This window comes from Barbus barbus (genome assembly GCF_936440315.1).
Source record: "Barbus barbus genome assembly, chromosome: 41".
In the NCBI taxonomy this organism is placed as follows: Eukaryota; Metazoa; Chordata; class Actinopteri; order Cypriniformes; family Cyprinidae; genus Barbus; species Barbus barbus.
Window position 1 is genome coordinate 25,070,011 of NC_136719.1, and position 14,275 is coordinate 25,084,285.

General features: G+C 38.3%; 2 protein-coding genes across 2 annotated transcripts in view; one reads left to right on the forward strand and one right to left on the reverse strand.

Moving 5' to 3' along the window:
- Positions 1-11,818, forward strand: LOC306860184 (OTU domain-containing protein 4-like). Its single transcript, XM_079401752.1, has 19 exons — positions 1-446; positions 1,501-1,584; positions 1,696-1,746; positions 1,955-2,001; positions 3,019-3,091; positions 3,178-3,259; positions 3,340-3,490; positions 4,394-4,451; positions 4,565-4,688; positions 5,071-5,135; positions 5,489-5,583; positions 5,800-5,918; positions 6,001-6,251; positions 6,353-6,437; positions 6,923-6,978; positions 7,387-8,275; positions 8,425-8,601; positions 9,733-9,773; positions 9,865-11,818. The coding sequence occupies exons 1-19, from the start codon at positions 291-293 to the stop codon at positions 10,957-10,959; spliced, it is 3,699 nt and encodes a 1,232-aa protein (XP_079257878.1). The 5' UTR covers positions 1-290; the 3' UTR covers positions 10,960-11,818.
- The window catches only part of LOC306860185 (ATP-binding cassette sub-family E member 1-like), a 15,358-nt gene continuing 12,884 nt past the window's right edge, over positions 11,802-14,275 (reverse strand). The window contains exons 15-18 of the mRNA XM_079401753.1: positions 13,564-13,706; positions 13,353-13,475; positions 13,069-13,180; positions 11,802-12,424 (exon numbers count right to left, since the gene is read on the reverse strand). Of these exons, the coding sequence (XP_079257879.1) occupies positions 12,377-12,424; positions 13,069-13,180; positions 13,353-13,475; positions 13,564-13,706 (426 nt within the window). The 3' untranslated portion in view covers positions 11,802-12,376. The remainder of the gene's footprint in view (positions 12,425-13,068; positions 13,181-13,352; positions 13,476-13,563; positions 13,707-14,275) is intronic.

Sequence of the window (14,275 nt, forward strand, 5' to 3'; positions counted from 1 at the left end):
TACATCTCCCAGGGTCTCTTTTTATTTTCTCAATTGTGTCTTAATGCCTTTAGAAAACTACAGGTTTACTTGCTTTACGCGCTGGTGATAACTTGGAAGGAGATATTGCAGCATTGGAGGCGTGTGTTGGTGGAACTGGAATAAATCGATAAAAATAAAGCGAATAAATCCAGTAAATCCAGTCCCTCAGGAGCCTTCATGAGAGACTGGAGTGCAGGGATGGTAAGGAAACTCTGTCTGCAGTTATAGTGTGATTTATATCGGGATTGCATCGTTTGGAGCGGATCATCATGGAGCTCCGGGAGGCACCGGCGGACGCGCAGCAGCAGCTGCCCGGGGACAAGACGCATGAGAGCCGCATGGATGAGTACCTGCGCTCGCTGGGCTTTTACCGCAAAAAGATCGCCAAGGATGGGTCTTGTCTGTTCAGGGCCGTGGCAGAACAGGTCAGACTGATCCTGATCTTTATAATCCCAAATAAATGTCAAGATTTTAATATTTATAAACAGAACAACATCTAAAACTTCCTTAACCGCCTTCGTGTGATTAAATCTAAAATGTCACACAAAATAACCACAATAAAACTTATTGACCTGTTTTTTTTAAACACGTGTGATCTAAATGTTACGGTTTATAATCTTCTACGGTTTGCCAAAATCACTTTTTAGTTTGTCTGAGGCTAATTAGCTTTAGCATACTAGCAGCTTATGCTAACATGCACTAATAATAACACAGTCGTCGTTTATTTCCACAGAAAACACAATGATCATTTATTTAATCTGTAAACTGTGTGAAGTAAATGTATAAACTGTAATCATTAAGTTTTGGTTAGGTTTTATCGATTGTCGTCTTGATTTTACTTAATTTCTGTGTTGTTTATATTATTAAAATGTTCATTTTATCAAGATGTTATGCATGTTCGTAAATTGTTTAATGATCATTAATACCTGATCAGATGCTAAGCAATAATTACTAATTTCTTTGTTTTGAGACAATGTTTTTATGTGGTAATATCAAATCATCTGAGATCAATATTTATATGTGTGTCTGTATATATAATATATTCATCATATTCATTCATATATTGAGTTCTGTAGTTTCAATAAGTTTTTTAGACTTGTAGGATATAGATAATCTGTTCGACTGACTTTGGATATGAATTTGAATTAATCTGTTGTAAATACATTTGAATTAATGTTAATAATGACTTTAATCTCTATCGCTCTCCTATATATATATATATATATTTAATATTAGCATTAAAGAGTTAAGTTGCTGAATCATCACTCATGAAGTCTGCATTTAAAACTTGAATGACTGCAGTAGTTTGTGTTTTGCTAAACCTGTTTTGCCGGGTTATATCAGCTGAATGATGGAGTGTAATGCATTGAATATGTCTGACTCAGGCCGACATCTCATGACACGTTTCATGTTTATAAATCACTTCATAGCACATCTAAAGCACACAGACTGACAGGTGTGTGTGTGTTTGATTGACAGGTGTTGAAATGTCAGGGTTTACACACAGAAGTGCGAGCGGCCTGTGTGAATTATCTGAGACAGAACAGATCTAACTATGAGCTGGTGAGACCACATGAAATGCATTTTACATTCATATTTTGCATGCATACATTTACATCGCAATCATATGATAAGGGAATTCAAGTAAGTCTTTGTTTTTTCTCTGTGTGGTAGTTTATTGAAGGCAATTTTGAGAAATACCTGGAGAATTTACAGGATCCTCAGGTAACAAATGGAATAAACAGAACATTGTACGTTCATGCAGACGCTCTCATCCAAAACGCTTTAGCTTGAACACAGATAAACTTCAGTTTCTCATCATCTTTTTCAGTTCTGGCTTGGTTGTGATTGCACACTATTTTAATATTAAAATGTAAATATTTTTAAACACACTTTCTGTTTTTGTCTCTTTTTTTCCCCTCCATCTGTTTAGAGCTGGGTTGGACAGGTGGAGATCACAGCTTTGGCTGACCTCTATAAGTGAGAATATTACATTTATTTATCTATTTTAGCTGCATATTTTGAGGCATGAACTGTGATGATGTTTGCTGTCTTGTCTACTAATACACTTCGATCACTCAGCCAGTGATTTTATGGCCGGCTTTCGTGAAGTAGCCTTATTGTCGGTCATTATTGATTTTTGAAAAGCTGTGGCCAGTTGTGCATTATGTTCACTTACATAAATTCGATCACAAATGGGATTTATTAGCAGTAAAATTAACATCTCATTCGAATTTGTCATGCAATCATGTTTTTTTGGTCCTATAAATGACGATCCTGAGGGGAAAGTGATTGCATTGCAAATTGTGAAGTGCAGATACATCATATCAACAACAAGATTATCAATGCATGAAACAATCTCATATAGAATGCAAGCGATTCCTGAAATGCCCGTTAAATGTCATGACAATAGCTGGATTACTTTTAATAAAAGACCATTAATCCTATAAAGCCTACTGTATCATATTTGCTATGCAAAATGATCAACATGATCAAAATTGATCTGAAAAGCCCACACAATCTACTACATGACTTCTGAATCTAATCATCAGGCTTTTGAGGAACGTTTGGTTCCTGAAGCTTCACTTTCACTGTTCCTCAGCAAAATCGCTGGTCCTCATCTCAAATCTTTTGAGGAGCGTTTATGATCTCTCAATCATAATCGGATTGCATTACATTATATGTTTGGATCATTTAAACCTCATCTTACTAAGACATATTATTAGAGATATAGAGTGACGAGTGATATTGCTCAGTTTGGGCATCTGAATAAAACTGAGCTGTTTTTTTCCTCCATATTCTCACTATATCAGAGAAATAAAAGCCTGATGGTTGAAATATGATACTCAACAAAAAGCACTATGCAAAAGTGTTTTGTGTAAAGTTTCAGTTAAATTACTTTTTTTTTTCTGACTGGCTTCACATGGTTAAAGTGTGTGTTTATATTACCAGTTTGTTACCAGTGATTTCTGATGGTGTAACAATTCTTTCCTCCAGGCATGATTTCATTATTTTCCAGGAGCCTGATCAGCCTCCTGTTAACATCACAGAGAATGGCTTCACTAAAATGGTGCAGACATGCTTTCATGCGAGATTTTTAATCTTTATATTTTAAAATGTAAATCAGTTAATTTCATAACACTCTTTCTCTGTCAGGTGCGACTGTGCTTCCTCAACGGAAACCATTATGACAGTGTTTACCCACAATCTTTTGAGAAAAGTGCTGCTGTGTGTCAATGTGAGCACTTTATTTAAAGATATAATGCTGCTGTACACTTTCAATATCAGAATTATACTAAACTCTCTCTCCATCTCTAGCGGTCCTGTATGAGCTGCTGTATGATCGAGTGTGTGGCGTCGAACGCAGTGTTTTAGGTTCGTGTATGAAAGGAGGGAAAGGACGAGATAAACTGGATTCGGAGGAATGCAAGAGCAGTGAAGAGTCTGACTTGGAGGAAGACGAGTTCTGGTATGAATTTGCATGTTTGCATGAGACGTTTTCTCTCATAGTATCATTAGTGCAATGTTATATCCTGTTTTATCCTTAATAGATAAAATCAAATCCTGCCTGGATTAAAGAAATAGTTCACCCAAATATAAAGAATCTGCTGAAAATGTGCTCACCCCCAGGCCATCCAAGATGTAGATGAGTTTGTTTTTTCATCAGATTTGGAGAAATGTAGCATTGCATCACTTCCTCAGCAATGGATGTGAATGGGTGACTCCAAACAGCTGATAAAAACATCACAATAATCCACACCACTCCAGTCCATCAGTTAACATCTTCTGAAGTCAAAAGAAACAAATCCATCATTAAAGATGTTTTAACATTAAACCATCACTTCTGGGCAAAATACGAGTCCATAATCCATAATAATGCTTCCTCCAGAGTAAAAGTGCATCTCCTGTTGTCTCTCACATCAAAATCCAGCCACATATTTGTTTAGAGCTGTTTTGACTAGTAAACGGTGTTTCATCTGTGCAGATTTCTCTGCTGATTCAGACTAAATATTTTTTTTCACTGGAAATAGCAATATTATGGATATTTTACTGAGAACCAACATTTTGAAGTCTTAATGGTGGATTTGTTTCTTACGAACACACAGATTTAGTCTTCTCCAGATGTTAACTGATGGACTGGAGTGGTGTGGATTATTGTGATGTTTTTATCAGCTGTTTGGACTCTCATTCTGACGGCACCCATTCACTGCAGAGCATCCATTGGTGAGCAAGTGATGCAATGCTACATTTCTCCAAATCTGTTCTAGTAAAGAAACAGTCAATTCGGAAGAGTGAGTGAATTTTCAGCACTATTCCTTTTGAATTCTGCTACATATGACTTTAATGTAACTCAATGTTTTGGTCTTTCCAGGTCGAGTGAAGCCAGAGAAAAGCCTTCCAATGGGATGAATGTCAGACCGCCGCAGAGGGTGGTTTTCTCTCTCTATTTATATTTCTCTTTCTTGAAGACTGAAATCATGTTGTTTCTGTTTTTTGGATGATACTCTGATATATTGTGGTAACAAAACTCTCTGCACTTCAGGGTCGTGGGAGGGGCCAATCTCGAGGAAGGGGGCGTGGCCTTCTCTCTACTAAGGTGCAGAGGTCCCTAAACCCCGCCCTGTACAGGAACGTGGAGTATGACGTGTGGCTCCGTTCTAAACGACGTACTTCATCTACTTTTTTGTTACTGTTTGCAGGCCTTTCACAACAACAACAGTCAGATGTCTGTATGCGCAAAGGCACAGATCCCTAAACAAGGCCATATCTGCAGATTAAACTTTTCTTTTTTAAATTTGAGCTAGCACCTCATGACTACACCACATTATGTATGAGAAGCTGCAAAAGACACAGGCGCAAATGGAATGCAAAAAACATGGTGACATTAATTTTTAAGTAAATATAATAGGCGTCACCAAAAATGATTGAGGTCATAAACATATATTGTATGATAAGTCGATATATTGATTATTGCGACAGGCCTAACTGTTTAGAAATTTAGTTCATATTTTGTTTGAAACATATTTTTTAATGACTGTGTGTATTTAGTTCAGCAGCAGCGGGATTTCTGCATTGCCGTAGGAATGCAATATTCTGTCGGAGATAAGTGCAAGGTTAGCAGTATGTGCTGACATTTTTACATTTTTAAAAAGCATTTGAAGACTTTATTAAAAAAAGTCTTTTAATTTAATACAGATACACTACTGTTCAAAAATTTGGGATTTTTCAAACACAAATTTTTGAACGGTAGTCTGTTGTTGTTATTCTTTTAAAAAAAATATTTATTGCCATTTTTCATTTATTTTTTCATTAATTTGACACTTGCAATGTTGTGCTATATATATTTGTGATTTTTAAAAAAAAATTAATTACTGAATATTTTTGTTCAGTTTGAACTAATGAAAATTAATATCCAAATTAAATGTATTATCTAAAAAGGAACTGTCTTGATTTTGATCTTTCTCAGGTGCAGCTGAATAATCGCTTCTATAATGCTTACGTTCAGGAAGTCAGTCCTGACAATGGGCCAGTCACTGTGTTTATTGGGGAACTCAACAAGCCGTATGTGTTTTTATGTGTTTGTGCATATGTGTAGGTGTTTTCATAAACTCTACCAGCTACTGTTTTTGAAAAAGTGGTATGCAGTGTGTATACTGCGCATAGTATATTAATTTTCTGTATACAATGAATGGCAGTATGACCTAATTCACTCATTTAACATTAAAATCTGCAGTATGTAATTGATACTACATCTAACACTCTTGCTTGTGTGTTTAGAGAAACTGTGCCGTTGTTGAGTTTGCGTCTTCCATCTGAAGAGACTCAGTCGTGGCAGACAGTGGCAGAAAAGGGCAAAAGACATGCTGCACCAAACAACAGCACACAGACGTCCTCTGGTACGTTCTTTCCACATCAAAAAACCATTCGATTGATGTCAACTCGTACATACTCAGTGTTCGCATCGGATTCTTTATGCAGAATGGGAGAGCAGAGGAAGTCGGAGGTCAAACAAAATGCCATCTCAGTCGGCACCCAGCGGCCGTGTGCATAAGCAACACTCCTGGCCTCCGCAGGCCACCCCAGATGACACAAGAAACAAGTGCAGAAGGTCCGATCAGCCCAGCACTCCTGTGTGTGTGCTTCCAGAGGAGAAAGAGGAAAGCGTCATTTTGGAGCTTCTGCACAAAGACGAGCACAACTTCCCCTCACTGGGACCAAGCCCCCAAACGGTGAAGCCATTGCAAACGCATTTATATTTGAAACACAAAAAGTGCACAATTACTTCACTTTTGATAACAGAGATACAAATGCATGTTTCCTTTGAATTCAGGCCACTTCTAGTGAAGTCATAAAGAAAGGAGGGGAAAAGAGAGGCTCCCGGAAGAAGGACCAAAAGGAGCATGTCTCAGAGACGGGTGAGCGGTGAAGCTCCGCCCCCTTTATATCCAGCTTTACATTATTTACATTTGCAGATGCTTTTATTCAAAGCGACTTATAAATGTGGACAATGGAAGCAATCCAAATCAACAAAAGAGCAATGATATGCAAATGCTATAACAAGACAGCTTCAAGCAGTACACGTAGAAAGTTTTTTTTATTTTTTATTATATAATAAATAAAAAGAAAACGGATAGAATAGAGCTAGTGTTAGAGGCCTGATGTAACAACATGGTAGGCTGAAGAAATTTTGAGCTTACGACTAACGTCAATTACCTTGACGTGTTCGCGTTTTTATGATATATACTTATGCTTTATACGTGAGCTTAAATAGCCATTTTCAACCAAATTTAAAACGATGAAGAATCTCGTAATGCACTGCCTTTTATATTAATAATTTAGCTAATGACATTTTCATTCATGTTTAATCATTAACCTGAAGTTTTTGTTTTTTGGCTTTCAGAAACACCCCAGAGGCCTGTACAGAGACAGAAGTGCGCCACAGAAGAAAAACATGGGGTGAGTTACACTGAGTCATTTACACAGAGAACAGTCAACTAAACCAATTCAGACTTGTCTTTATTTAAACTGTAGACCAGAGGTGCCTAATCCTGGTCCTGAAGGGCCACACCATATCCAAGTGCATGGCAACAAAACAAGCAATATGTCAGTGTTTCTCAACTCTTCGAGGTCCACTTTCTTGTAGAGTTTAGCTCCAGTCCAAACCTAATCAAACTCACCTGAACCAGCTAATCAAGTTCTTCAGGCTTACTAGAAAGATACAGGCAGGGGAGTTTGATCAAGGTTGGAGGAAAACTCTGCAGGAAACTGTGATAAAGTTGACAACCCGTGCAATGTATTTTGCCCCTTCCATGTTAATCGAAGTTGTTTTGAACTAACCAGCCTTTGGTTTATACTCTATTCTAGATAAAGGTTTCTGAGGAGCCACGACAGAAACCTTCAGCAATAAAAGAGAAAGTACCCACCCCTGCCTCTCCTTCTCCACCTCCTGCTGTTTTTGTCTCATCTGACCCCAAAACAGCCCCATCTTCTTCTCAATCTGAATTTGCTAAAGTCCCCACTCCTAATCAGTCTGCTCCCAAGGCAATAAAAAAGACCCCTGTCCCACTCAAAACTAGCCCTGCTCGAAGCCCAGACAACAGACAGTTTGCCCCGGTGTCCACTTCAGCCCCTTCACAGTCCATCTCTGTGGCAGGAGCAGTCTCTGGTACCACCCCTGTCATTATTCAATCTACACCTGCTCTAAAATCTACCCAACCCTCATCACAAGCTGTCCCAGTGCGTAACCTAGTGCTCCCAACACCTTATCTTAATTCCCAGCCTACTCAAACACCATCTCAGATTACCTCGGTTGCATCTCAGATCACCCCTGTCGAAGTAGCTCCTGCTATCCCAACTCAAACTACTCTGGCCCCTTCTGGCTTAGTCCCATGTGCCTCTGTAGAACCAACCCCGTCCATTCAAACTGCCCCGCTAGCTTCTATTTCCTCTCCACCATGTTTACCAGCCTCTGCAATGCCTGTTTCTGCCCCAGCTCAGGTTCCTGCCCCTATAGTAGATGCCCCAGATCAGTCTTCTACCACCCTTCCCATTGATGGAAGGAGTGGTCCACCAATTGCCCAAATGACTGTAGACCCTCATACAACTGTGACACCAATCCCTCATCCCTATGCTCCTCCTACCTCCATCTCTCCTTCCTCTGGTCCTGCCCAAGCTCCACCTCCAGATTTACCTCAGTCTTCACTCAGTGAATCAATTCCACAACCCTGTGAAACATCAGCCATGCCAGTCTCTAGTAAGTTTCATCCAAGTTCAATCTCGGATATGGCATTGTTTGAAATGCATCTTATTTCAGAAGTAAAATGGGTTGCAAATGTTGACCTTTAAATAGACTCAGCCGATCAAAATTCCATGAGTTCTCACAGATCATCTCTTGTCCATCAGGTGTAGCACCTGCTCCTGACCCCTCATCCCAACCCCAACAACTCCCCTATCCTCATGTCCAATGGTCTCAGCTCCTTCAGGACCCAGTTTATCCAGGATTCCCCAAGAACGAGAAGGGAGAGGTGGAACCGCTGCCCCCCTATTCCTTCTCGCAAAAAGGAGAAGACCTACCGCAAGGTAATGAAGACACTAGTTATCCATTTTATTCCGTATGTAAAGCAAACTTTCCCTTCTACCTCAGCATTGTTGGTTCAAGCATCCAAATGTTAGACTTTTAGGCAAATTGTTACTTGAGCTGTTTGTTGTCTTTGTTGCTTTATAGTCAGCACTTATGAATTGACATGTAAGATACCCTTTCAAATAGTGTTGTCAAAAGACCCGGTACTTCGGTACCAAGTCGGTACTAAAAAATTGAAAACGCCACAGTACCAGGTTTTTTAAAGTACTGGTGGTACCAAGTACTCGGGTCAACCCGGTTCTTGACCCGTACGGCCCTATGATTTCTCCGATGCAGAAAATGCGGACGGAATCTCGGAATCCAGTTATAAAAACGGAATTTACAGTTTAACACGGAATGTCAAAAAATTTGTCAAAGTTTGGATGAATTAATCAAAAGTAGTTCATTACACTTAAATCAAATCGTGACATGGACTAGTATCTGTAAATATTAAGCCGCAAAAGTCGATTCAAATATGAATCCCGCATGTTCTGCGAGTCTGTGTGTGTGAATGAATAAATGGCAGAGACGAGCGGTTTTGTTTACTACATACACTGAAGTGCCCCTGATGCTCGTGGTGATTTCATCATCTGCCGTCTCAATGAGGACATAAATACATGAACAATATCTCCAAAACTGATCTGAGTCACTTTACAAGCATTTTACCGTTTCATTCGAGTAAAACCAGCGTCATATCATATAGCTACACAGAAATTTAAACGTATTCACGGCAACCCGTCAAAATAAAACTTTATCTTAAAGATATTGTGCCAGAAATGTATTACTATTATTTAGTAGAATGTATGTGATGATATTACTACTGTTGAAAAAATTAATAAATCTCAATTTTTTTAAGAAATAATCACAAATTTCTTCCATATTTTAATTTGAATAGTAAATTCCCTTTATTTACCAAGAAAGTTTAAATTTCATTAAATAAAAGATCAATTAAATTTGGGTGAAACTTGTTAACACACTTGTTACAAATTTTGGTACCGTGACAACACGACTTTCAAATATAGCCCATTAGTCTAGTCTATTTAGTCTTCCTCATGATTTTAATCTTTGAATCGCATTCCATATTATTTCAGATATGAATGTCCTCAGGTTCTTCTTCAACCTCGGTGTCAAGGTACATGGTTTGATAACTCTTCTTTGCATTTATTGCTTTATTAAAGACCATCACTGTTTATGGAATTACATAGTACTCCCAATTTCCTCAGGCATACTCTCAGCCGATGTTTCCTCCCATCATATATCTGGGTGCGCTAAACCAAGCCTATCAGATGCACCTTAGAGGGCCTCCTCCTTCCTCAGGCTCTCCTGCTAACCCCACTGTGACTTCATGGCAACCAGAAAACCCTTCTCCTCCTCAGAATTTGAGCTCCATCTCTGACACCTCATTGGACAGCCATGCTCCCGTTGCACCTGTAGCATCTGGTAGTGGTCCTGGTGGTCCCATAGAGTTGGGAGCGTACAATGATCATCCTGTATCCATTCCGATGCAACTGCCACCAAGGCCAACAATGCACTGGCAAGCTTCTTCTGCTCCAAGTAGCTATGCTGGGTCGTACCCAGCTGGCTCTCCAATGCAGTTTTCCACACCACCCTATCCACCCCCTGGGAATCAGATGTATCAACCGCCATCCGTTGGGTACCACCGTATGCCACTTCCAATGCCTCTCGAAGCCTTAAACCATGACCCTCATGGTCGGATGGATGTCTTGCCCTTTGTTTCTCCAACAGTGGACAGAGGTCAAGGGAATGGCCAGAGGTCTGTAAATCCCCAGTTTGGGTCTGCTGGCTTTCCTGGAGGCCAACCTCATTTGAGTGCTGGTGATTTCAAGCCTGTAGATATTCCGGTTTCAGTGGCCACAATGGAACCTCCACCCTTTAGTGGACCGTGTTCTGTTGTACAACCTTTTCCGATTGGCTCCCTGCAAGGAGACATCGTAGGATTGTCCCCTTTAACCAATGGGAACTTAGGAAAACAAGGGGGAGTCTTCCCACAGAGCCTTCATGCTGGTCCGATCGCAGAAGACCCTTCTCGCTCCATTCACCCATATTCTCCCAATGATAAGTGGTCAGTGGAAGAGATGGAGTATCCCAAAGTAGATCTTCGAGTAACTCAGTCCTTCTACAGCCAGTCCTACAGGGGTGGAGGAAGACGTAGCCAAGATGACAGAGGAGGATATCGAGGCAGGGGCAACCGAGGTCGGAAAGATTATTCTGGCCGTGGAAGACAAGATGAACAGCCGTCTTATAGACATTATGGGAGACAAGGTGCAGGGCTAGGGACGCAGTTACCATACCCGTGATGCTGAAATGCTGGATATACACTATTTTTTTGGTTTACAATGATATCAGATACACAAAATCTGTTGTTTTGAGTTTATGGGTGGCTTTTGGTAAATGGCATTGATTAGCAATATATCCAATGTTTTTAGGTTTTCTGTCTTTTTCTCCCCCACATTCTTGATTTAAAAGTACAGCAACTGTGTCACCTGTTCCTATTTCACTAAACCCCTCAGAAATTGTAAATGTGTGTGTGTGTGTTTGCATTAGTAATAAAATCTAATAAATATTTAGTTTTCTTGTTGCACTGCCCCTACATGCACAGCAAAAGGGAAAATACTGGTTTTATATCGATTTGAATGTATAAAACATTTCATATCTATGTGCACTTCCTGTAAACTTTAAAAAACAGTTTTTAGACTGGTTCTCAGAGGAAAATCTTAAAAATCATAATTTTCCTGAAAAACTTGTACACAATTAATTTTGCACTGCAAGGTGAGCATAATTGTGTCAGCATCTCATCGATGACAGGAAAAGTGCCTTTTTTTTGTTTTGGAAAATTGTGTTTTCCTTGAGTTTCTCATTGCGCTCTCAGCCTCCTCCACAGGGTTCTAGGGTGTCTGCTGAATGAATGTTGATGCAAAATGCCTGTAATTACAAATCTGATCAGATGTACTTTTAACACTAAACAAATAAAAGATTAAGAATATCTTTCTCAGTTGTTGCCTTTCCATTTTTCAGTTGCAATTCCTTTCAGTGACTGACCATACCAGACTCTCAGCCTTATTTTCATTCATCATACAGTACATACAGAAAAATGTAGTTTTGACACCAAATATAAGCCAAAGAACTTCTTTCTCAGTTGCAGTCTTTCGGTTTAAAGTCAGTTTATTCCTAAACAATCTCACTGCACAGACGTGTCACCCAATATCATTGATACAACAGGTTTTGTGTAGCTGGTAGTGTGTTAATATTGAACCGCTTCAGTTGCATCTTCACACGACTGCAGAATGCAAAAGCCTAATTTTGAGAAATCAGGTTATTTAATATGATGTAACACATCGTGTAACATGATTAAAATATTTTATTCAAAATATACAGTTGCATGTTTGGCGTGTGTAAATTGGTTTGCCCCACTTTGTGACCAGAAAGAACTTCAGTTGTTAATGATAACGATAATTCACCCAGACACATACATCTCAAGTTTTTTTTGTTTTTTTTTCCAAATAATGTCCTCTCCTCACAAGCTTGGCTTTATGTCAGAGGACATGCCTTGTCTCTTTGTTGAATCGCACCAATGGCCGAGAGGAGAGGAGCAGAGCTGTACGTTTGAAGTGGTGATGGTAATTCAATCAAACATGTAAGTCCGCAGTGTCAGCGCTTGCTGGTCTGATGTCATATTGAGCGGCTACATTTCTGGAATTCTGTGAAATGTGATCTTCAGTCATCCAGGAAGAAGTAGTTTCCACTCTTCTTTTGTTCCACATCCTTAAAGGCGAAAGCAGAACACAGTTTTTTTAATAAACAGGTACAAAGCTAATGGCCACACTTTGATACTACATCAAGACCATCAAGTCAGCAGCCTATTTAGACAGCATTTTTGGAAGTCACAGAAGCATGAAACCCTATTATAAGGCCCAAAACGAAGCTTAAGTTTTGAGATGGTTGCAATCCAAACACTGAATTTTCAACATTAAACTGAATCGAGCTGAATAATGACATTACTGGTGTCTGTAAAATTAATACTGTGAAGCTGCTTTAAAACAATCTGTAATGTCAATTCAGTTTAAAAGTGAATTAATTTTGGGTTAAATGAGTTGTTATAGTTAAACTAAAACCATAAAAAATTAAAAAAGATAAAAACTAAATTTATTTTAGCTAGTTGCCAAGACAAAAGTCTCATTTTCATTTAATTTAACGAAGTAAACTGATAAAAATTAATAAAAACTACATTTACATAAACGATACAAAAGCCAAAAACACAAATTACTAAAACACTAAATAACAGACAACATAAAAATAGTTCACAATATGAATAAAAACATTATCGTAATAATACTAAAATAACACTGAATAAATCATATCCGAAGAAATGAAGAATGATCTGCCAAATAAATGTATAAAATGTTTACCTTAATGGAATTGAGTTTGTTAATTCTTGGTCTGAAGTTGTTTGGGTCTCTTCTGAACGTGATCCCCAGCTGCGATAAAAACTTATTCATGCCAGCCAGCAGGTTCTGTGGACTGATGAGAAACATCTCTGCGTTAACATTAGTTTCATAATCACCAACATGTTCATAGAGTTATGAGTGAATATTTGAAACGCTGAAAATGTCTTTTCTATACATTTTTCATTTGTTCATTCAAGGAAACCTTTGCAAGGGAACTACCAGTTACAGACACATGAAGTACGTACGCATTGGCCTTAGTGTTTCTGGATGGAATTCCGTCGAAGACGATGACTCGGTCCGCCAGATAAGTGGCCATGATGAAGTCGTGCTCCACCACAAATGCCGTCTTCTTGGCGTGAAGGATGAATCTGCATGACAAATAAAAGGCAGGAATCTGTGAAATAAGCACTTAGTGCATCAACCCAATGAAAACAGCCACGAAAGTGTTGATGTTACCGTTTGATGACCCTGGCAGCCATCAGACGCTGCTCAGAGTCCAGATACGCTGACGGCTCGTCAATCAGATACACGTCCGCAGGCTTTCCTAAACACAGAGCCAAAGCCACACGCTGCAGCTCACCACCAGACAGATTATGGACCTGCAGAGACACCAACAGTGTGTTTGAACAAGCATTTATGAATCTATCAAACAAACTGTGTAATGTACTTAAGTGATGTTATTATTAACAAAAACTATAAAAAAAAAAAAAATCAAATGAGAAAGTTAAAGTTCTAAAATTAGATTTTTTTTAAATAGAAATATGAAATAGAAAAATTACAAAAACGACAAAATTACTAAAAGTAAATAAAGAATGAAAATAAAAAAATCTAAAAGTTCCAAAATTACTAAAAAAAATCTAATGCTAAATACAAACACTAAAAAAGACAAAAACAACAAAATTACTAAAATTGGAAATATAAGAATAAAAGCTAATTCTAAATATTGATAAATGCTGTAATAGTGCTAAGGGTGTTCAAGTTCTAAAATTAGAAAAAAAAGCTGAAATAAAGCTCAACAGAAATATAAAAAAAAGTCTATTAAATGACCAAAAAATTACAAAGACTTCACATTAAATTAAAATAATTTAAAATATGTACATTTTAAAAATATTAAATTCTACAACTGTTTTAAAGGTGTAATATACTATTACAAAACAGTTAAATAATA

Coding starts and splice junctions, on each gene's coding strand:
- LOC306860184 (XM_079401752.1), top strand. CDS start 291: ATGGAGCTCCGGGAGGCACCGGCGGACGCGCAGCAGCAGCTGCCCGGG. Junction 3,260..3,339: donor AAGTGCTGCTGTGTGTCAAT/GTGAGCACTTTA, acceptor CTCCATCTCTAG/CGGTCCTGTATGAGCTGCTG. Junction 5,136..5,488: donor CTGTCGGAGATAAGTGCAAG/GTTAGCAGTATG, acceptor GATCTTTCTCAG/GTGCAGCTGAATAATCGCTT.